General features: G+C 37.7%; 1 protein-coding gene across 1 annotated transcript in view; it reads right to left on the bottom strand.

Moving 5' to 3' along the window:
* Positions 1 to 24,616, bottom strand: part of LOC122801282 (extracellular calcium-sensing receptor-like) — a 150,073-nt gene that overhangs the window by 103,671 nt on the left and 21,786 nt on the right. The window contains exon 3 of the mRNA XM_044070829.1: positions 4,856 to 5,083. Coding sequence (XP_043926764.1) covers positions 4,856 to 5,083 — 228 coding nt within the window. The remainder of the gene's footprint in view (positions 1 to 4,855; positions 5,084 to 24,616) is intronic.

Genomic DNA, 24,616 nt, shown 5'->3' with positions numbered 1-24,616 from the left:
AATGTAAAATAAAAATAAATAAATAAATAAATGATGGCCTTCCTATTTTTCCTTTACATTTACTCATTGTATTGCATGATATATTTATTTCAGCACCAAGTTATTGTATATCTGCTGTGGCTTAGTGGTACTTCATGCAGTCTAGTGCATCCAAGGTCTTGGGTTCAAGACTGACAGAGGTGTTTTATGTTGCTGCTGAGCAGAACAAGGGCCCTGACATACAGAGTGACTAAGGCACTTTTAAGCAGTTGTAAGCGGGTTTGTGTGGGTTTTCATGATGCTTAGCAATACTTAGCTAAGTGCACACATGCGCACACTCGTTTAAACCTGCTAGCTACTGCTTAAAAGTGCTTACTCCCACTAACCCACGCGCTAATTTCTTTGAAAGAAAAGAAAATGGGGAGATAGGAAAGTGGTGAAAAAGGGGCACAAAGAGGGAAAGACAGTAGGGAAAACAGCTTGGGATGTGCAGGACGGGTGTAGGGAAGGTCCATAGCTGCCCATTTCTTTACCAGCAACAGCTGTGCATATGCAATAAATTTGGAGTGAAATTTGAAACCTTCCACCCCTGAGAGAGGGGTGAGGACAACAAAGTATGTTGTACTGCCAATTATAATTATCAGTTTACATGTCCAGCGGACATGTGTGCGAAATGGGCACCTATGTATGGGGCATAATGTTTTTGTGGGAACAGATTGCCTTTTTTTTTTTTCAGGTGAGAGTGGAATGTGAGGTAGAGGAAGTAGGTATATTTGGGGAGGTAGTTTGGGGAGGTAAACAGACAAGACAAACAAGCCGCATCCAGGGGCGGAGTATGACACATGGGGTGGGTGAACACAATTGATGGGGATGGATGTCTGGAAATCGCAAGCCCACGAGCCCACAGATGGTAACAGTGGAACTGAGATCCCCACCCATGGGCAGTCACCACTGCACCTTCACATCCCCAAGGGTGGCTGTGCTGGGGGTTGTATAGGAGGGGCAGGCTCACCCGTGAGTCGTGCCACTCTCGCCTCGAGCTGGCGTAGGGGATCAGCGACTGAATGCTGGATCTCCCTATGCACCACAGCCCGGACCCTTCGGAGGGTGACAGGTGGCCCTTCTCCGCCCATGCTTGCACAGGGGGATGAGCCCCATCCCCTGCAGTGTTTCCACCCGAAGGTGACACAGGACCAACAGAGGAGGGGAGCCCTAGCTGGACACTGGACCTGCTGGTGCTAGGTGCAATCGCCAGCTGAGGAGGAACAGGTGGGTCTGCTGGGACCGGCCATCCCATACGTTCTGTGATTAGGTGTGTTTAATTACAACATAGACAACAGCATTCCAATTTAGTTGTAACAGCATGCAGTAATATTCCCATTAACCCAACACACCAAGGTTCCAACAGTTGAACAGCAAGCATAACACATGCATATATTGAACGACAGTGAACATTCCAACAGCATGCAGGGATGATTGGTGGCAACAGGCCAGCAAGATTGTGGTGTTTGAACAGGGCATATGCATCAAAGTCAATGCAGATATTTATAGAACAATAGGACATATGTCCCAACAAATGTTTTGAGATTAGACATACCCATTGAGGTGTGGAATTGCATTGTTTATGCACATACGGTAGGGTGTAAAAAGAAACCTCCATTAACATCTTATAAGTACTTTTAGTCTACACTACATTCCTATTGACTGCAGGTGGATATCCCCTACATGTATTATTGCACTAGGCAACATTCATTAGGTTGTGTAATGGGTTTGGCTAGTTCATTATATACCTGACCTATATCTGACATACTAACTGTCCAAGATGCAGGTGTTACTGATACATAGTTATATATTTTATTTATACTTATATATCTACATATCTGATTGTGTTCACGTGACATTTTCAGTTAAATTTCTACAGAACCCTACATTTCATGTAGCACACTCATATTTCTGGGGAACACATTAACAAGCTACTCATGTGCCAGATTTACCTATGCATGCCAGCCATTAACCGACTGTTGAGGACTGTATATATGCTTCACAATACTGGCACTTCCTTCCTCCACTTTATATGGGACTGCCCAACTGTGGGTTGACAGCACTTAATACAACAGTACTATTTATATAATGCAAGGGTACAACAACATTTCGAAATAAGTGACACAGACACACTCCAAGTATTATACCTTTATTAATTACATTACACACTTTTCTACAGTCTCTCTCCTTTATTTGATATTACAGTGCATGCGGAAGACATATTCAAAACATATTATACCTTTATTAATAGGTTACAACACTCTTTTTCAGGCTCGCTCACTTATTTTATATGACAGTACATGCAGAGATATTATTCCGGACTTATTTTACCTTTATTAATGGGTTACTACACTCTTTCTGGCTTTCTGACTTATTTATATAACAGTACATGCAGAGGAATTATTCAGGGCATTTTATGGCTGTATTATTGAGCTACAACACTTTTTTTCAGGCTCTCTCACCTATTTTATATAACAATACATGCAGAATAATTACTAACCTGCCTGGTGGTGCAGCCTTAGCAGCCTATCTGCAGAGGCTTGCTGATTTGCAGCATGGACACCTGCAGCTGTGAAGTAAATGAAGGGATATTGAAACATACCTATCCATTATATAGACTAGATTAGCATGTCTTACATACTTCATTCCATGGCTACCTACTCAGTAGTGGAGCATCTTGCATCCCATGGGCCTCCTGTATCCATTGGTTCAGTAGGTCCTGCTTCCATCTCTTCAGGTCTGCATGATGGTGACGGACTTGCTCACTAGTCCAAGGGACGCCTGTGGCACTGGTGAGATCATGAGCTAACTGGTTCCAAGTCTCTGCTTTGTACTCCATCCCTTGGAACTGGCCCTGCAGGAGTCTTGACTCATGATGGTGGACAAGGAGCCAAACCATGTATTTTGACTCCTCAATGCCCCAGCATTGCGCTCAAAAGCGTATACCCTCTCCAGCACCAGCCATTCTGACTGCAGATGGGAGCTACAATCAGTTATGGCAAGTATTCCCGCCTATGGAGCTTAAAAATGCCGCATTTCCCACACTTTTTTGTGACTGGCCATTTTTGAAAATTCTCGGCTGACTGCAGACCTGCTTAGCAATGGTTAAGTCACCATTTATAAGTATATGCATGTTAACAGTGGCTGTTTATCCTACTCTGTCATGGCTTAGTGGTTCAGTATTTTGATTATGGTGCACAGTGTCCTGGGTTCGAACCTTGTCATTGCTTTTTATTTTACTACTGTCCAGACAGGCTAGGGGGTGTGGCTGTGTTTAGGCAACTTTGCTCTACGTTGCTCCATGTTGCCCTACGGTGCACTGGTTGGCGCGGTGCACACTCTGCGCAACCCTATTGCACTGGGTAAAGTGCTACTTAGCTATGGGCAACTATATTGCGCTGAGTAAAGTGCTGCTTAACTGTGGGCAACTATATTGTGCTGGGTAAAGCACTGCTTAACTACGGGCAACTATATTGCTCTGGGTAAAGTGTTGCTTAACTACGGGTGACTTTATTGCACTGGGTAAAGCACTGCTTAGCTACGGGCAATTATATGTCAAGATCCTCCTTATATTTATATATATACATTTTGTTCACTGATACATAGGCCATCTCAATGCTTTTTAGTAAAATTTCATTCATATATGTCAGGAATTATTTCATATACTAATTTAAAACATAAAATAGAAAGGGGAGTGGTGGGACTCGAACCATGAATGCCTCCTCTTTGTGCGAACGCTCTACCACTATGCTATTGCTATTTGGCTTAATTTGCATAAACATTTCTTATTATGCTCTTCAATGTCGAAATTGCTAACTGCAGCTAAGCAATGGGCACAATACGGGCAGCTATATTGGGAATTATAAAAAAAAAAATTAAAGTTTTACATTTTATAACTGTACTGGGGGTTTTCAATGTGAAGGAGTGTTGTGTTGGGTATGTTGACATTTGAGCGGACTCATTCATGTGTGTTGACATTTCACAATTCAGACACTTGCAGGGGCGTGGACGTTTGGACTGCTCGGCAGTCAGACATGCCCCCTGCCTTCATGCATGGTCCGTGTTAGACTTGGAGTGGAGTTAGCGTGCCCTCATGAATATGCATGGCACGCTGACATCATACTGTTCAACTGCAGTTTCCAAGTAAGACTTATTTACTTTTACAATGAGGATTCATGAATCCTGGGGTATAGTTTCGTGATATTCTACCTACCAAAACACTGATGGGACAAACTCCTTAAAATCAAATGCTATGTCCAAATGACTGACTATTTTAAATGCTTAAATGCTGTATATATGTTCTGTAATAAGGAAATTGTAATAATAAAGATTGTATTTATTTGTTAAGTTGGCAAAGCTGCTTGGTGGAGTTTTTTTTATGGGTATCCCAGGGGGACTATTTGGTAAGTGATTTGCTCCCACACTAGGCAAATGGAGGGTGAGTGTATCAAACCATGAGTTTTCCCAACACCTCTGACATTTTCGTATATTTGTATGTTTCTTTTTAATTTATTGTAATGACATACATATTGCAGTCCTCTTAGCTTCATTGCATATAGTCTTAGCAAATTGAAACTTTATTCTGTACAGAGGCACATAATTACATATATCACAAAATCAGTGCTCATTAGTGTCTGTTAAAAATGGAATACATTACAAAATAAGTCCTATATTTTCTCCTTTCTTTAATTTATATTTTATAATGTGAACAAAATTGCTTGCAGTATGATTATCATTTGTATTATTAACTCTACATTTCCAGATATTTGGGATGGGGTTTCACAATCAAACAAAAATTCTACTATCAAAATTGCATAAATGCATTAAAACTTACCCCATTAATAGCACCATTCCATCTGATACCAGTATCATTAATCATGATTTCCTTCCCTTTTGGAGCTGCTGTTCTGAAGCTGCCAACCTTCACACAGCTCAGTGCACCAACATCTGATATTTGCTGATTCAGGATGTCATACTCAACAGGTGGATCGCCATTACTATCAAAGAATACTTCTTCACCAGCATGTGTTTTGAAATGCACATTCCGCACATAATGAAGGAGCTAAGGCAAAGAAAACAATATAAATTGAAAATATAATATAAAAAGGGAGGATAACTGCATGGGGTAACATAGGGATACTGCCATCAACAGACAGCATACATATACATAAGCTACATCTTAAAATATGAATATGTTAGAAGTGGTTATCACTCATGAGGTCATTACAAACACATTATGCACTCCTGTTGCTATGGTAATATGAAATGTATATGTACCTTGTAGCCTAACCCAAAAGAAATGAAGATATTTTAATTCATTCATTTTATGATATGTGTTTTACCCTGCCCAATGGCATGGCAAAATATATGTCTATTCTAGTATGTGATTGGCATAACACAAGGTACTGATGCATGATAGGAGTCCATCACATGAGTCACACATATTCACCCAAATCCCCCTCTCTCCACACACACTAATGTATCTAGGGTTCTCATAAATATGTTAACTGTTTAGTTGAGTTTATCAAGCTGTTGACAATGGACCCTTCTCTGTCTGTATGATGCAAAAGGATATGGTTAACCTTGTGGATGGCTTTACTCAGGCAGATCAAGCCTTCTGCATTAGTGAGATTCTGTCAAAACTGAAGATATAAACAATACAGAAAAAGATAATTGTATTCAGCAACTGGCTTTGACCAGAGTAGCAGTCAAAGGGAATTCACTATCTCTCTAGGAGTGAAACAGAAGACTTGATTTAAAGTGTGAGTGAGCAGTAGCTGGTGAGGCTAATTACTACAGAAACCTGTTGACCACCTGAATAATGCTTATAGAGTGTTAATATCACTGCATGTTAGATTGTGACTATTTTTTTATTACTCAGTAAGGTAATTATTTTTACAGAATCTATCAGGACAGGAAACCTAGCCTGTATAGTTGTGAAGTCCATTACATTTTATTTTCCTACAGCTATCTTCCTGAAATATCTCAAGGTGTTGAAGGAGTCATTGTGATCAGTGGATCCTGTCACCTTCCAAGTCTGTCTGGTTCTACTGCTAATTTTAAGCAATGTTATATCTCTGTGATCACTCTTAGGAGCTGCTTTCCCTTAATAAGTCTTGTGATATTTGGGGAGTTCTTGTCCTGGGACATACAATACTGTCAGGGGAATTTAGAGTCTGCTGTCATTCTAAATGAGGTAGCAGTCAGTTAGGCCAAGCTTAAGACAAAGTAGATTCATTTATCTTCTGTGAAAGTTGGCACTAATGAGCTTTGGGTTTCATCACCATCAAATTAAATTAGTTGGAAGAGTCATTACTAATTATTGCAGTGGGGCTTCAGTGTTCAATACTTTCTTGTGGTTCTTTAGTGGTTCTTTAGTGTAACAGTGTCAGAAGGTGTTTACATGTCATTTTTTTGTGGCTGGATGTGTAGGGCTACCACCTGGGTAAGTTTTAGATTGTCCAAATTATCCCTGAGCTCATCTTGTAGGGTGATAAAAAAGTTAACATTTAAGGTCTTCCTTAGACTTCATTATTTACTTTGTTTATTTGACTGTTTGTTTATTTATGTGTTTGTCTATCCAACATTACTCTGGCCTAGATGAGGGCTTTTTTAAAGTTCCTATAGAGAACATAATTCACTGGGATGAAGAAGGAAGTAGATAATATCCTCTATGTTTACCAGTACGTTTTTGCCAATTAGATCAGAAGCACCTACGGAGATCATCGGCAAGTCTTTCCTGATGCCAGTATGTACAAACTTTAATTACCATCCATCATTCTACAACCTTCCATCATATATAAAACACCCAGCTATGTGAAGCCCCTCTAAGTTACATGTAACTTTTTTTCTTACTTGTCATCTCTCACACATCATTCAGTAAGCAAACCACTTCCTACCACTGGACAGCTCTCTGTGACACCAGATAAGCACTCTGAGTCGTAGTGGGGAGGTCAGTAAAGAATGCATACATTGATAACATAGACAAATAAAGCCCTGGCTGTGATCTAGGTGATCTAAATTCAATTAAATGCTCAGATGCTTGACAACACAACCAGGGGAGGATAGGCATTCTTGTGACAGGTTGGAGTGAGTATGCATGCCCAAGGACACATGTCCATTGCCCTAGACTTCCCTAGTTGAGACCGGTAAAACTGCCCAGTGCTACCTTTTCTGAACGGTTGAAAAAAAATGTATAATGTCATCTTCTTTCAAAAGTGAAGACGGGTGTAGTGCTGATGTCTATTACACATTCCAGCTTCAGGTTGTGAGGAGTGGTGCAGTACTGATGTCCATTATACATTCCAGCTACAGGTTGTGAGGAATGGTGCAGTGCTGATGTCCATTACACATTCCAGCTACAGGTTGTGAGGAGTGATGCAGTGCTGATGTCCATTACATGTTCCAGATACAGTTTGTGAGAAGTGGTGCAGTGTTGATGCCCATTACACATTCTTTCTACAGATTGTGAGGAGTGGTGTAGTGTTGATGTCCATTACACAATCTATCTACAATTTGGGGAAAGTGGTGCAGTGCTGATGTCCATTACACATTCCAGCTACAGGTTGTGAGGATTGGTGCAGTGCTAATGTCCATTACACATTCTACGTACAGATTGTGAGAAGTGGTGTAGTGCTGATGCCCATTGCGTGTTCCATCTACAGGTTGCAAGGACTGGTGCAGTGCTGATGTCCATTACACATTCCAGCTACAGGTTGTGAGGAGTGGTGTAGTGTTGATGTCCATTACACATTCCATCTACAAGTTAGGAAGAGTGGTGCAGTGCTGATGTCCATTACACATTCCAGCTACAGGTTGTGAGAAGTGGTGCAATGTTGATGCCCATTACACATTTCATCTACAGATTGTGAGGAGTGATGTAGTGTTGATGTCCATTACACATTCCATCTACAAGTTAGGAAGAGTGGTGTAGTGCTGATGTCCATTACACATTCCAGCTACAGGTTGTGAGGAGTGGTGCAGTGCTGATGTCCATTACACATTTTACGTACAGATTGTGAGGAGTGGTGCAGTGCTGATGCCCATTACATGTTCTATCTACAGGTTGTGAGGATTGCTGCAGTGTTGATTTCAATTACACATTCCAGCTGCAGGTTGTCTTTTGGTGGGCAAGATGGTAGAGCTTCAATACACAAACCAGAGCCACCTCTAATGGTTGCCTTAATGAAGGCCTTGCATAGTAGAGTCTTCATGTAGTGATGTAGAATGAAAGAGGAAGGAGCCCATTGACTGCTGACTTTAAGGCAGCAAAGGCAAAGTTTACTATAAATTATAAAAAATAAAGACTAATGTAAGTGCCATGGTGTAACAGCAGGACAAACACCGAAGTTCCACATATCCAAGAAGTCCTTGTCAAAGATATTTACTCCACCTACAACTTGTATAGAAGCATGTAGATATACTGTCTTATAGACTCATATTTAATTACTAGGCTAATGGCACAAGAGCCATTACAAGCCTTGCCAGTAATACTCAGGATATAGTATATCTTTTTTCCATATTTATTTTTATTTGTCTTCCACAAGTATTTTACAATAGATAACAATACAAACAATCATAAAACTTGTCAGATACAAGTAATATTTGTTTCAACGTGCAATCAGGTCATATTTCTACTAAGTCACATAGAATAAAACTCATTTGCTACTTATTTTCAAATGTTAACAGGAAAATGCATATCATTATCCTAACTGCATGGTGTAGTAAACCCCAACACACTATATACAATACCTACAGCAGGTGCCACACCAGCTAAAAGGCAGAAGCATGAGAGAGATGTATCTGTATTTGAGTCATCCTTAAGTTGCTTGTCTAAGCTTCTTTGATTTGTACTTTACTTAGCATAGGGGAATTTTGTATACAATGTGATGATTTAATTCTTTGAATAATATTCATTCTTTAATTATGTGGTTCAGAAGGAGACTGCAGTATTTTTGAAAATATGTGCATTTATTACTATCTCTTGTGATTAATTTATGTGCTGTGACATATCTAGTAGCTTTGTTCTTGAATTCCTCCCATGATAGTTTGGTTCTATCTGTCCAGTTCTGGCTGATATATAGTTTCATTAGTGCTAGTAATATGACTAATATCCGTGTGTCCTGCTTAAGTAATTTTTGTGGGAGTTATTTGTAGGATAGCAAATTCCCACAATAATACTGACTGCTCATAACCCATTTTTTCTAACTTTACCTTCGGAGAGCATCATAACTTGTATGTGAATTTACAGCCCCATAGGATGTGAAAGAGATCAGCATTCACTGTTGGACAATAGGGACAGCTTGGGGAGTAGTTTGAATTAAATTTATTTAAAATCACTGGTGTGTAGTAGGCATTATTACTGATCATCAATTGTGTACAGATTAAACTCTTGAAAGGGGATAATTTTAGTGTAGTTTCTATCGCTTTGGATTTTTGTTTTTATTTTCATTTTTCTCATTCTGGTAGGCAGAGAACAGTAAAAATGATTGATATTTGATGGTTGTAATTAACTTGCATATGTAAGAGAGCATCTTCTTTTTATAAGAAAGGTATTGTAGCAGTGATATTGTAGTATCTATGCCTGCTTGTACTGAATTGTTAAAGTTACCCAGCATGGCAGTCAGGTATTTAAGTTGTCTTAGAATTATTATATGTTTTTCTGCTGAGCTTCAGCTTTTCTCTGGTCTCTTCTATAGTATAATCTTTCATTTTGAGAATGTCTCATACAACATAGTTCTTAATTTGTGGATATTGATTGAGATTTATCATATTGTTATTTAATTTGAGATTAGAATTTAAATGTATAGGTTGCAGAACAAAGTATGTACTAGGTTTATAGATTCAAGTAGCTTCTGGAATATTATGATATTATGACTTAATGATTTATGTAATCCAATTGTCTTGAATTGTTCTTTCTGGATAGACGTTAGAGCCTTGGGATTAATATTTAATGATTTAACATGTTCAAGCCATGGTTTAACCGATGTTGGTAACCATTCTTTACCCATAGGAGAGTGTTCTAATACCTGTATTATTCTGTTAGAGTAAATTATATCATAATATACCTTGAAATCTGGAAGACCCAGTCCCCCTCTTTCTTTCAATAGGATTAATTTAGAGGATTTGATCCTTGTTGATTTCAAGTACCAGATGGATTTAGCAATTTCTATGCAGATTTTGTGAAAGAAGTTTTCGGGGATGTTAGCATTTGTTGCATTTAGTTGATAAGCCACTTTTGGAAGAACATTCATTTTAATGACTGCAACCTTAGATAAGGTCAATAGCTTCTTATTTTTCCATCTATAGAAGTCTTGCTTTACCTGTGTCCATAGCTTCCCTAAATTGTTTGGGATTTTTGGCTTCTGGTTATGATCAAACAGTATTCCGAAGTATTTGAGGGAGAAGTCATTTTGAATTGGTGCATCTGGTAAATAATATTCTTTATGGACTAGTGGATTAATTGGAAAGATTTTGGATTTGGATGTGTTAATTTCATAGTTTGATACTTCTGAGAAATTTTTAATAGATTTCATAATTTTACTTAGGTCTGTATTAGGGTTTTCGAAATATATATTGACATCATCTGCGAAAGCTGTTAAGACAATTTTATTATTTAGAAGCATTGATATGTGATGATATGTGTGCTGGAATATGAGAAGGAATAGGGGTTCAATATTTAAATTGAAGAGGCATGGAGAAAGGTCACAACCTTGCCTTTTGCCATTTACGATTCTTATTGGTTTGGATTCTATTTTATTTATTTTAAGTGATGTGTATGAGCTTTTACATATCTTTGTAATTATATCAGTGAATTATTTTAGAATATTATAGAATGACAGTGTTTCAAATAAAAATTCTTGATTAACTTTATCAAAGGCTTTGGTAGCATCTAACACCAGGGCATACCTTGTTTTTTTTCTTTTTTGCATAGTTTCATTACTAAGGTAAGCGTGTTATCCCAGGTTTGCCTAGACTGGATAAACCCAGCTTGTCCTAGAGAGATGATTACTGGCAATACTCTTTTAAGTCTATTTGCTAGGATAGCAGCTAGGATTTTGATGTCAATATTTATTAGTGAGACTGGTCTGTAGTTTAGTGGATTTGATTTTTCTGAGTTAGGCTTATGAATAAAAATAGTTCTGGAGATATTTAGGTATGGATCTATAATGCCAAACTCCCTGATGTGGTTGTATAGTTCTAGTAAATTGTTTGCTAAGTTTTGGGCAAAGGTTTTGTAAAATTCATTCATGAAACCATCTGGTACTGGTGCCTTGCTTGATTTTAGTTTAGTTATTTCAGCTAGAATTTCCTCTTTTATTAATGATGCTCTTAACATTTCATTTTGCTATTTATTTATTTTTGGAAAGGTTACATTTCTTAGGAAATGTGTATGATCTTCTGATTTATCTTGCTTTTGTGGTCCTTACAAGTTTCTGCATATGTCTTCAAAGGACTTTTCAATTTCTTGATTTGTAGTAATTTTCATTCCTTCATAGTCTAATTCTGTTATATTTGGTATTGCATGTTTTGCTGCGATTATTCTTGCTAGTAGCTTGGAAGGGGTTTGGGCACTGTCAGCATATCTAGCAAGCATCTTCATCTCAACAAAAGAGTATTGTTTTGAAAGTAAGAGGTATAATTATTTTTGCAAATTTATCATCTGTGTTTCTAGGTCTGAGCTGCATTTGATTTGAATTTTGGTTTCAACTTCTTTCAGCTTGGTTTGTAGTTAATATTCTTCTTATTTGTATTTTTTGTAATGGGATGCTTTCTGAATTAATATTTCCCTCATTCTTGCTTTGCAAGCTGCCCACCGCATATCATACTGTATGTTCTTAACTAAAGGATTATTGTCCATTTCCAGTAGTATATTATTTATTTCTTGGATTACATCCTTCTTTTGCAAGAGGTTTGGATTTTAGGACCATAATGGGCATTTGGGTTTATTGTTTTTGTCGCTAGGTGGTATCAATGCTATGGTAATTTTATAATGGTCTGAGAAGAATCTGGGTTCTATCTTGTAGTCTGTTTTTGTTTCAAGAAGTATCTCAGAGACCAGGAAGAAATCTGTTCTAACCATGATTTATAAAATGGAGAGCAATACGTATATTTGTTAACTGAGGATTTGTTGTCACTAAAATTGTATAGGTCAGCTAGTTTGTAATCTGAGTCTATATCATAATCGCAAAAGCTAAAATCCGCAAATACAAGTACATCAACACATAAACGTCAAAGTACTAAAACAGCGAACTACAAAAATAGAGAAAATCAGAACGCCGAATGTATTTTCGGAAGCAACAAGCCCATACAGGTAAGGTAAACCTAACTGAAAAAACCTAATGTAAAAAGCTTTTTCAAATGTTTTTGTGGGGGGGCAAGGCCCCCTGCACCCTCCCACACCCCCATACTTAAATATACCAACTCCACAAGTGGACTTACAGTGGGGAAAAGATTTATTTCACATCCCCTGGTCACCACTGCTGGCCAAGGAAATAATCAAATATTATTTATTTTTTAAATTTTTTAGTTAACTTTTTTTTAAGTCGACATTTATGTGTCGACATGAATGTTAATCAGGATTTTAGGATAGTATGTTGTACAGGAATATTAGGTCCTTTAGGGCTAATAAAATTTGGAAGTTGTATATTTTATTTTTAGTAGATCTGTCTGCTTCTGGGTTAAGAACCATGTTCCAGTCACCTCCTAGTACATAATAATAGTTTGCGAATTTCATTAAGATATTATATATTTCATTAATAAAATCTTGCTGTTTTACATATTCCCTATATAGATTTAAGAATAGAAGAGGTTTTAGACAGTGAGTATTAATACAAATAAAGTAACACCATCTGCCATTTTGGTCTGGCACACATTCTATTTCCCAACTGAAGGATTTTTTAATAAGAATTGCAACACCCTTAGAGTTTGTACTATTGCCTGATACTATTATTTTAAATAGCCATTGTTTGCTCTGTCTTTTTCCCAATCTTCAACAAGCATATGGGTCTCTTGTAAAAAGATTAAGTTTGCCTTAGATTGGAAAAGTAGATGCATAAGTAGCTTCATTTCTTTTTATCTTGGAGTCCGTTTATGTTCCATGAATTGATTATCCACATTTTTTTCTTTACATTGTAGGCTATAGTTAAAATAACTTTAGCGATTTCCCTTATACTTTGTTGGATTGTTTTAAGAATTGTTTTCATTTGTCTAAGTATAGCTATTGTCACACCTGTTCCCTCCAGAAAACCCCAAGTGCCTAACTACTTATCTACCCCATCTGGAACAGAATCAAAAAATGTAACCTTCAAAACATTTCAATTAATGTAGCATGCATAAGGTAACGTTATAACACTTTTACGTAATAGATGGTATAAGTTAAAAGCACAACTCTATAATGCAAATTCTAATGCACTCAAGATCTGGATATTCCTGTACAACATACTATCCTAAAATCCTGCTCTCAGTTTCTCAGTAGTGCCTTTAGAAACCATGCAATAAGAAAAATAGCCCTATATATATATATATATATATCTATATATATATATATATATATATATATATACATATATATATATATATATATATATATATATATATAAAATCATATATTGCAGAGATTGGTTTACATACTTATTAGTGTTGAGATGTGATTCTGAGACTTTTTTCACTCTAATACTGTTATATTCCACAATTTTTGAAGATAATCAACCCATGTGTCTTATGTTTTCTCTCCAGCAACATTCCACTATATATACAGTAATGAGAGAAAAAAACACATGTATACATATTATATGCATAGTATCCATACATATATCAAGATCACAGGTTGCAGTTTAGTGTCTTTAGATTCTATTGTATGTCTATTCTTATCCTTTTCAAATGAAATGCTTTTTAATTAGTTATGACCTTGTTCAAAACAAATAGTAACAACACACAGTACCTTAAAAACCTTGCCTTTAGTAAAGCATTCTGTCTTGGGATTTGTAGTGGGCTTCCCATTATTTCTAGGTAGTGTAGGAGGTCTCCACTCTATTTCTACTTGTTTTCATTGTTTTCCAATGTAGTGGAGTGGTTTCTTTCATTTCATTTCTTGATTGTTGTCCCAGGCTCTGTGAATTGTTCAGGCAGAGGAAATAGAAGGTGTGCCAGCTTGAAATGAGCCCTGGTGTAGAACTGAAGCTTGAAACTTTCTTCTTGATGCACACTGTCTACTTTCTGTTAATATGTGAATTTGCTGTGTCAGATGGCATGATGAGATGGGGATTTCTTTTTTTTATTTTCAGTTTTTGCTTCGTTCTTTAATATACTTGCCACATTTGGTGTTTTAAGTTATGGATTCACTGCCATTTGATGTTCAGAGGTTTTCACAAGTCAGGAAGTGAGCTGAAAGCCTGTAGAAATGCTGTTTTTGCTTCTTTTGGTGAGTTATCCATGAATCTGCAATCTTTGCATTGAAAGGAAAGGCAGCTGGGGTATTTCATTTGAAACCTGATTTTCTTTCTTATTAGGAATGCACAGAGGGGAGAATGTGATTTTCTTTGTTTAATTTGCATTGGCAGATCCTGGGCAAAGGTAATTTTATATCCATTCCAGGTTATAAACTTTTTAGTTTTAGCTGCTTTTGTCACATGTTGAAAGTTAAGATATTTGGCATACACTTGCCTCAGCTTGTTTATGTCCTGATATTTGTGAAGAGCTCTATGTATTCTCTCAATGTCCATTTTTTGCCATTTCTTCATCTTGTAGGAGAATACTTATAATTTGTGTAAGAGCATGTTGTACTTGGTGTGGTTCATATTTTTCAGTTATGCCTCTTAGTAACAGATTATTTCTGTGGCTTCTTGCCTCAAGAACTACCAGGTTTTCTTGGGTTTCCTTTATGGATGCTTCTTTAGATTTTATTTTGTTCTGAAGTTCTTCTGTTTTCATTTAATTTTTTATAACTTTGGCTTCTGTTATGTCAAGACGTTTGGCTATTTGTTCTAGGTTATTTCCAAACCCAGTTAGCTGTTCTGAAAACCCTGTATAGCTTTTTGTATTAGTAGTTGGTAGAAGTGCAGATTTCAGTTCATCTATATTCTAGGATGCTTCTGAATTTTGTTTAGTATTCAGTTTTGAGGCTTCTTGTATTTTAGTTGTTCTTTGCCTTTTAATAACTGTTTCTTTGTCTGGAGAGTTAATTTGTGACAGCTTGGTTTTTCTAGTTTGTAAATCCATTTGGTCAGTTGTTTGAGACATTTTGGAAAGTCTTGCAGATTCTTTTCTTTTCTCCTGTAAGGGCTGCAGGCCTCAGCACATGTGCTCTAAGGTATTCAATTTTCTAACTTGCTTTTTTAACATATTTTGAGCTTGGAGGTTGTTAATTTCCCCAGTTATTAGTTCACCTGCATCATATAATGAAGAGTTTCTGATTGTTATTTTGATGGCTGTTTAACGATTATTTTTTCTGGCAATGAGAGCTGCAGGGAAACAGTACTCACAGGGCATCCACCATCTTGGAATCAGGATATATTATATCTTAATTCCCCAGATATGGGCTGGGGTAGTATCGAGGTAGTAGGTCTTTGGGTGTTGAAACCCTGATACATTTTACAGACTGCCTCTGTCCATAAAGGACATGGTAAGTAACCCAGGAGGGATTTTACATCTCCCCATCCATTTATCCAAATTATTTTTGAAGAGAGTGAGGGACATGCTTTGTTTTACAAAAATGGGACAGTTATTCCATACGTGAGGAAGCCTTTGGGATATGAATCAGTATCTCCATTTAGTTCTGCTAGAGTGACAGAGAAGGTTCAGGTCCATGGAATGAGTAACCCTCATATATTTTTCTTGTGAATATGTAACATTTATATCAAGACTGGATCAGAGAATGCCTTGCAGGTCAGGTATAAGTCCCCTTTCAATAAACCATATGAGATGGAGTAAAGGAATAGGGGACCTTTAGTTGGTCTGCATAAGACATGTATCTTACACATTGCATTTTTTTAGTGAGAAACCTCTGGGGCTGCTCCAGTGCTTGGTTAGGTACATGCACAAAGGAGCACTGCACTTGACAATGGGATTTCCTCACTACTGTAGGTTCCTAGTGGTCAGAGTTTAGGATACTATCCATCTGAGTTCCTAGAGCCCTCATCATTGGGTTTACTTTTAAGGGTGTGATATCAATATTATAATTTGCAAGGAAATCTGATTTATAGAAAGTATGATTATGTATTTTTTTTTAGCATTTAGTCTTAGACCATGGTTTTGACACTAGTCGTTTGTCATTTTTAGGTCTGTTTGTAGGATGTCCACATCATTTGGGAATTCAGTGATTGCTCCCAACTTAAAGTTGTCAGTGAACTTGGTAAGCCAAAGTCCACCAACATTGGCTTTCACATCTGAGAAGTATATACCAGAGAGGAAGGGTCCCAGCAATGAGCCTTGTGGGACACTGCTAGTAACAGGCTTCTTATCAGAAATGGGTTCATCTATCTGAAGAATGAGTCTTGTCAGTGAGCCAATTGGCTATCCATCTGACGATGTAGGAGTTTATGCCTAACTCAGTAAGTTTATCTTTGATCCCTGAGTGCAGGATTCTGTCAAAGTTTTGGCCAGCTCTAGAAAAGTGATGTGTACCATTTTACCCTCATCCAGGGCGCTAGTGAGTTTCCTGAAGGAGTCCACCAAATTGCATGCAAGACATCCCTTTGACAAAGCCAAACAGTGTCTGGTCTAGTGTTTGGAGAGTTTCTATGTTGTTATTTATCAGGTTCAAGATAATTACCTCCATGGCCTTGTAGATAAGACTGGACAAGCTTATAGGTCTGTAGTTCCCCTGGGTCAGTTGATGGGTACCCCTTGTGCAGAAGAGAACTGTTGCAGTCCTCCATTTCTCTGGGACAAAGACTGTCTGAAGGCTCTAGCTAAACAGGGTTCTAGTGGTCCTGATAAATTAGGTTTTAAACTATTTAAGAAGCATCCTGGAATGTTGTCAGGACCCATAGAAACTGTGTTTTGGCTTTAGTGATCACAATAAGGACATGTTTTCTCATAATCAGTGGTGGCTGGTGACTTCAAATCAAAAGGGGCTGCAGGAGACCTAAATGTGGGTGGGGTGGAGTCAATGGTAAGGCATGTGGCCAAGTAGAAAAGGGCAGAGCTATTGTGCAGTGGGATCAATGCTGGCCGTGCTTACCAATTTACATGAAATAAATGCTCAGTCACTATGGCGCATGCTGAATACTCTACACAGCACATTGTTACATGAATATACAGTAGTCCAATCAAGATGAAGTAGAAAAGAAAAACAAAATATTTCAATGCATTGGCTACATGACAGCTTACTTAATATCTAAATAGAAACAAAAAGGTTGTGAGGCATGAAAAAAATAAATTACTTTTTAAATGCATTACTGGAATGCTAGTTAAAATCAAGTACAAGAAAAACTAGTAGCACTCAACTCAAACCATTTCTCCTTGCAGTTCTAATTATAATTTATATTCAGCTTTATAAAAGTACCAAGTAACATGCTGAAAGTAGCAATCTCTCACAGTCCGCACTTGTAAAAATGTTTCTTATCCAAAAAAGACCTGCTGCCTGACAACTATCTACTTGTTTCATGGGGAAAAACATGATCAAAGTAAACAAATGAACAGCAAACAAGAAACAAGTTCAAGATAAATTGCTTAAAGGATTACTCATAGATTGGCATTCTGTTTAGTTTACAGGTAAAGCCGGCAAAGATGACTGCAAGTCTCCAACAAATGTAATGAGCTTCTGAAAATACTGTAATCCTGCCTTGTACTACCACTATAATGCAGTCTGTCATCCATAAGAAACAAGAAAGCAAGTATTAAGTAAAGCTGCATGGATTACTAGTCTTACAGCATACATAAGTAGCCATACTTATCACTCTTAATAGAAGTAGCCCTACCTCAGAATTTTATAAGTAACTATCCCAGCCGCATCAAGAGCCTAGCAATTACTTTTCGTTTTGCATTTGCACCGTGTCACTTAAAATGGAACCACATAACTCATACAGGCAGCACAGTGTGATCTAGATAAGTTTGAAAATGACTGTCAAGTCCTTTATTACAAATACTGTCATACATAAATATACTCTGCGTGACAGCAACATAAATGATTTCAATGTTGATAATTCTTTAACAGTATGCTTATTAAAGCTTACATGCATCTTACAATCTCAGACAAGCTGACCTGATGGTCATTAAAGCATTGCTACTTAAACACAGAGCAATAACAAGCACTGCAACAACATGCATTTTCTGAATAATAAGAAGCATAAATCAACAGTAAAAAAAATTTGACAGAAAACCAGAACATTCTGTAAAATGAAGGACAGATGAAAAGCCACTGTACTTGTGTCTACCTTGGATGGGGGGATACTCTGCGCACTTACACTGCATAACTGCTCCTTGCCTTGCTTGGACACATCCAAAGTCACTACATGGGGGGAGTAGGGTACAACAAGAATGTCACAATTTAAAATGTCTCTGTCTGCCAGTGATGGCCCTGACACATTTGGTCATACGTCTCAACCTCAGAGCAAGAAATCTGTACAAAGCCATAAATAAAAGTGGGACAAAGCAATGCCAAAATATAGGGACAATTTTAAATATTGCTCTTACAAACTTAGAAAGTTGATAGAATAATAGGTCGTGCATTAGTATGAATTTTCTGAAGGGTATGAAATCTGAAACTCAAACCCAACCCCATTTGCAAAACGAGAAAAGGGGTTGAGGATGGATTTTAGTAGCTTTGTACTTCTAATGTATGCATTTCTTTCCTACTATTCTTATCAGATCCCTTCTTCCATTTTTAGAGGGATATGTAAGTACCCTTACATCTTTCCCTGCCCAGTAACTGCCTCCTCTCATGCTTCCATACCTTGCCACCCATATGCACCCTTTCTACATATCCATTTGTCTTACTATTGGTCCTTCTATAGAAGACCCTTTGGACTCTGGTATTGTTTACTTTACTTTGTGTTTCTCTGTTATAATGTCTCTCCTCTTACACAGTGCTATCCTTGCCTTAGTTGCTTCTCTTAGTATGCCTGTTTTCTAGTTAATGTCCTTTTCACATTTCTGTACCAGCATGCCATATATGATTTGTTTACAATCTGCTTTCTTAACATTCCGCATGACTCATTCTAAAGTATTTGATTATATCCTTTGGTATATTTGCTTTGATAGTCTTTTGTCTTAAAATGTATATATTTTAATTTACTTCAGCTGAGTCATGGCTAAAATGGTCCTCAGAGACACTCATCCAGTTAACAAACAAGCAAACAGTATTCAGACACATTAACAAATACATGTGTGCTCTGAATATACAGGGGAATCAAATAGTAAGTGCATAATTGTGGGAAAAAAAATCAATTTTAGTCAATGTGAAACTTAACTTTTAAAGAACATCTAACTGATGTATTTTCCCATAAGTGAAGCACTTATTTCTACCAGAAGCGAGATGTCTGTCATTATTTTCTAACTTCAATCTTATTGGCAGTAATTTGCTAGAAAACTGTAATTTTATGAAAAACAGACCAAAAATGTGATGCAAAAATCTGGATATTCTGCAAAAATCTGTACAGTTGAGGCTGAGGTATGCAACTATGCAATATGTTATGTAAGCAGGAAGACAATGCAACTTAAGAAGAATACTTTACTTAACTTATTTTGTATCTTCCGTCACTAACCTGCTATTTATTCAGTTCTAATTCCTTTCCTGACTTTTCACTTGAAGCGCTTCATTTTTCACTGAGAATAATCATGCTGCACACACACACACACACACACACACACACACACACACACACACACACACACATATGCAAAAAGCATTCCCCGATTCCATCATTATATATCCTGAAACTAATGTAATTAAAAAGAATGACACACCTATATGCTTGGTGAAAAATATCAGAGTGAAGTTCTATCTACTATTAACATAATTAAGATTTTTATTTTCTTTTTTATTTCTGTATATAATAATCCTCTAGCAGAGGTAAGCCCATACTAGCATTTCCTTAAATTTTGTAGTTGTAAAACATAATTATCCAGTATAGTATTAATCATTACCCAAACTTTCATGTACAAAAACACTGACTGCTACTCTCACTAATCAACTTATTTTTCTGTACAGTAAACTTTAACAATTGCTTACAGAAATTAAAGCCTAAATATGCCACAATGTCCACAAACAATGCACCCACTACCTGAACCATAAAAGGAAGCTACTGTCCTGATTCCACCACAATGTAACTACACATACAATGCCAATATAAAGGACACCATACCCAACAGACCAGCCAAAAAACAACCAAGGAAAATCTAGATGCTGGGCCTGCCTGTTACAAAATTATATATAACAAATTTCTCTACATCAAAAATAGTAGTGGAGTTGAAATTACACTTGTCATCAATTCTTTACTTTATTACTTGCACAGGCAAGTATAAAAAGAGTTATATTAGGAGAACAAAGAGCTAAACCTATGAAATGACAAATCTCACTGAGGTTTTCACTATTGCAGGAAAATATATTTACAAACTAAGTGACCAGCCAAACTGCCCTCAGACACTCAAAATATGTGAAACGTCCCATTTCCACTGCAGATGTGCAAAAGAATTCCCAGGACACCGATGTTTTACCTGATCACAGAATGTCTGCAAAGCTGCCTTCTGAAGTTTCAGACCTACTGATCAGGGACATTCACCACAGTTCTTTGCTTTAGCTTAGGCACAGTCCAATAGTTACAACACATGAGCAAAAACAAATAGCGCACAGATGATGTTCAGCTGGACATTTTTAAAGTTACAGCATTATAGATTGAACGTCCACTGAAATACACAACCATTTTCAGTCAAGCCTTCACTTACTTTGCAGTGTAAAACTTTTCACATTACTATAATAATAATAATACTGATTCATTCATTCCTAGTAACACTGTTAATAGCTATCTAGTCAGAGCTGCAATACATCCATTCCAGATGCGTGGAAAAAGAAAACATGGATTTATGAGATTTAGGAGGATATCTGTAAACCGAATTAAAAGGAATATCCAATTCTTCTACTCTGGCATTCTGCCTGCTCACCCAAGCTCTCATGGCCAAGTGACACTCTGAAACTTTCTTAGAAATGTCAGTGCAAATCATGCAGTTAAAAGTAAATTACAATCCAAATGTTGCAGGCATGTTAAGATACCTATATAGCAATCAAGAGGTATTTCTAAGAAGCCCTACAGCATAACTAAATTCCAGGCAACAGGCTGGTCAAACAAGTTGAAGCTGCCCTCACTGCACTGCTCTGTCTGCTGTCCAGTCCAAAGTACTGCTACTGACTGTTTCTCACTCTCTTTTTCCCAGCATGCAAAGCATGGCAAACGAGTGAGAACCAGTCAGTAGCCATCCAACCATCCACATCATGTACGTGACTGTGGATGTGGCAGTCCAATCCCCTTCCACTTTACCATGGTTAAAAACAGCATAGACTTCTGGGCATCTGTCCACTGATGCCTTCTCTTCTTAATTTGGACTGGATTTACAGCTGTCTGGATTTACGGAAACTATTTTTTTTTCTAAAACCTGGAACTCGCTGAGCATGCATACACATGCAGTTCGAGTTCCGGGACTTTAATTGTGAGTCAATTGGATTTGCAGCTAACTGAACTAACTAAGCAGTATTATTTTATTTATAATAGTAAATATTTTATCTTTCTTTTCCTTTCTTTTCACAGTTGGAGGGCTGCAGCCCTGCAGTCAGATGTCACGAGCCACCCCTGCTCATAATGACTGGTAGGGGGATGGTTGTCGGTATTTCTTTGGGTGTGGTAGGAGGTAATGGAGGGGAGAAGCTTGAACTGAACTTGTAGCCCAGCAGGATTGATATAGTAAGTGTTGCCATTCAAAGTTAACTCAGTGTTTCCCCTGAAGTTATGAACATAATTAAAAAAAATTCCATATGGTTATCTTTCAAATGGCAGGCTAGCTTTGCCTCATAATTTGCTTTGGCAGATTTGACCATCTCTCTGATTTGTTTGCTTTGACTGCTGAGTGTCTTTTTTCACTTTTTTATATTATTTATTTATTTATTTATTTATTTATTTATTTATATTTGTTGATCGGGAGTGTCCGACTGGACATAGGTCCATTTTCATCGGAGGCCCGGGGAGAAAAGCTCCACAGTTAAAATAAACAGACATGTTCCTTCTTAGTTTTAGAGGCTTTTTTTCATTTTGTTGAATAACCTATTTATGCTAGGGTCCACCAGGGTGGTTTATTTTTGCCAGTAATCATAGGTTTGACACGGATAGGTACTGCCTCCTCTGTGCAGCTATGAATGTGGTCGTAAAGTGATTTTGTGTGCAGCTCAGGGTAGGCCTCAGTGTCTTCTGGATTCAAAGGGGCTTGAAAGTTTAATAAGCTGTCGGTTTAAGGTAATTGGTTTAGCAAAGTTCTTAACAGGTTTGAAGTTTGATGGGGGTTCTAGGTTAGATTTAATACTAAAGGAGATCATTTTTTGGTCAGATCTTACCAGGGAGGAGTTAAAGCTTGGGAGGGAGCAGCATCCCATTCCCCACATGTCCATGAGAACAAGGTCTAGGATACTTGTACCTCTAGTTGGGGAGTCAACTAGTTGCTCCAGGGTGTTTGCATCAATGAAGTCCAAAAACCTCTAAGCAAGTGAATCATGGATTATATAAGTCTCCCAATTTATGGTGAGGTAGTTGAAATCAAACATAAGTATGGTGTTAGGCTGAATGTTATGAGATGCCAGTAGATTTAGGTAGGAGGTGTGTTTTTTCCAGACTCATATTAGGGAATCTGTAGCTATTAAGGATATAATAGGGGCTAACACCTGTGGTTAGTTGGGTATGGAGCAGCTCAAGGGAATCACGTTAGTTGGGTATGGAGCAGCTTAAGCAAATCAGGTTGTTGGATCATTCAAACAGTGCACTTGTCCTTTATGAACACTAAGACACCACCTCCCTTTGTTTTATCCTGAGATGAGGGGGACCAAAATATATAAAAGGCACTGTATCATTTGATAGCTGAGGTGTTTTCCATGTTTCTGAACTATGTTTCCATGACTGCACGTATGTCTACATTCTCCATGGTGAAGAGTGCCTCCAAGGAGTGCAGTTTTTTTTTATTTAAAATCCCAGCATTGATCTGCAGTAACTTTTTGTAGTTGTTAGTGATTTTTGTTATATGATGGAGGGTTTAACAACTTGGAACAGCTGAAAAAAAGCACAATGTGGATAGATAAAGTTTTGCCAGTGTCTGGAATCCTGGTGGTGAAAATTGCAAACCATCTCTGGCAAAGCATTATGGTTTGTTGATCATGTCTCCACAGGCTGACAGATATTGGAGCCCCTTGTTGTGACATGAGGAAACTAAGCCAATTGTTGAAGTCAATGATTTTTTTGCTGGTGCTGTGGCTTCATCATTGGTGAAAGTAGGATGCTATTCTGGGCTAGATCATACCCATCAGTGGCATATATTTAGAGAGATCCATCATGTTTCTCTTCATATAGTCCAGTAAGGTATGTCTTAGTTCATTTATGCCCACATAGACCATGACTGTGTCTTGTGGTTTAAAGACGTAAGTGCATGCATAATTTGGAGGACCCTTGGCCCAAAGAGACAGCTCACTGTGATCTTCTGATTATTTAGTCTGGTAAGAGGGACATCAGTATGTCTTACAATGGAATACCCAACAAATAGAATGATTGGCTGTGTGGTGTGTTGCCTTATGAGCTTGGAAGCAAGGCTACTGTGATTTTCAGAGTTATGTGTTGTGTGAGGTGCTGTTTTTGAGTGTTGGCAGAGTCACTGAGAGATACCTTTAGGAGGACTTGGAGGTTTGTGTAGATTAAAAGTGAGTACCTCTGCATATGGAGGTCTATGTGTTTGTTCTTTCATGTTGGTAGTGAGTGTTTTGGAGTATAATGTTGACAACCTGGTTTGCATTTTTCATGTATGTATGTATGTGAAAGCTTTGCCTCCAATGACATTGTGTATCTACATCTTTCGCACACTGTGTTTGTCTGTTCTAACATTCAATGATTGCCAATCAACATGAATCAGCTACTGCAATGCCTCAGGATGCCCATATGCACCAGGTCAGAAAGAGAGGTGACAGGGGAGCACCGATCCATTATACCAGATCCTTAGTAGATGGGAAGGAGTAGGGGAGAATCACTTGAAGGTCTAAGTGGGAGTGTTTAGTAGTATACCATTAGATGACCTGCAGTAGTGCTGCTCTCTGCACAAACTGGCAGCTCCTCGAGCAGCTATAATCAGTTTGAGACTATGGAGAATATTTCCTGTACAGGATTTTAAACTGGAGAGGTTTGCTTATATACAAGGCATGGGTAACAGCATTTGCACATTGCACAAATGTAAGGCTTTCATACCAGCAGAATGAAAAACTTGTACACAATTAAGTCCTCAGACCAATTAGGTAAACACATAATAAGCCTCCCACCAGCAGTTGCCAACTTGGATTGGTTGAATGAGCTCTCTGCTACCACCAGCGTACAGAAAAACTCTTGTAATGTAAAACAAACTGGTTTTGAACTCAAGT

The sequence above is a fragment of the Protopterus annectens genome, chromosome 4.part1 (genome assembly GCF_019279795.1).
Source record: "Protopterus annectens isolate FY-2018-M chromosome 4.part1, PAN1.0, whole genome shotgun sequence".
NCBI lineage: Eukaryota > Metazoa > Chordata > Ceratodontiformes > Protopteridae > Protopterus > Protopterus annectens.
The sequence above is the reverse complement of the archived record's forward strand: the minus strand, read 5'-3'. Positions and strand labels throughout refer to the sequence as shown.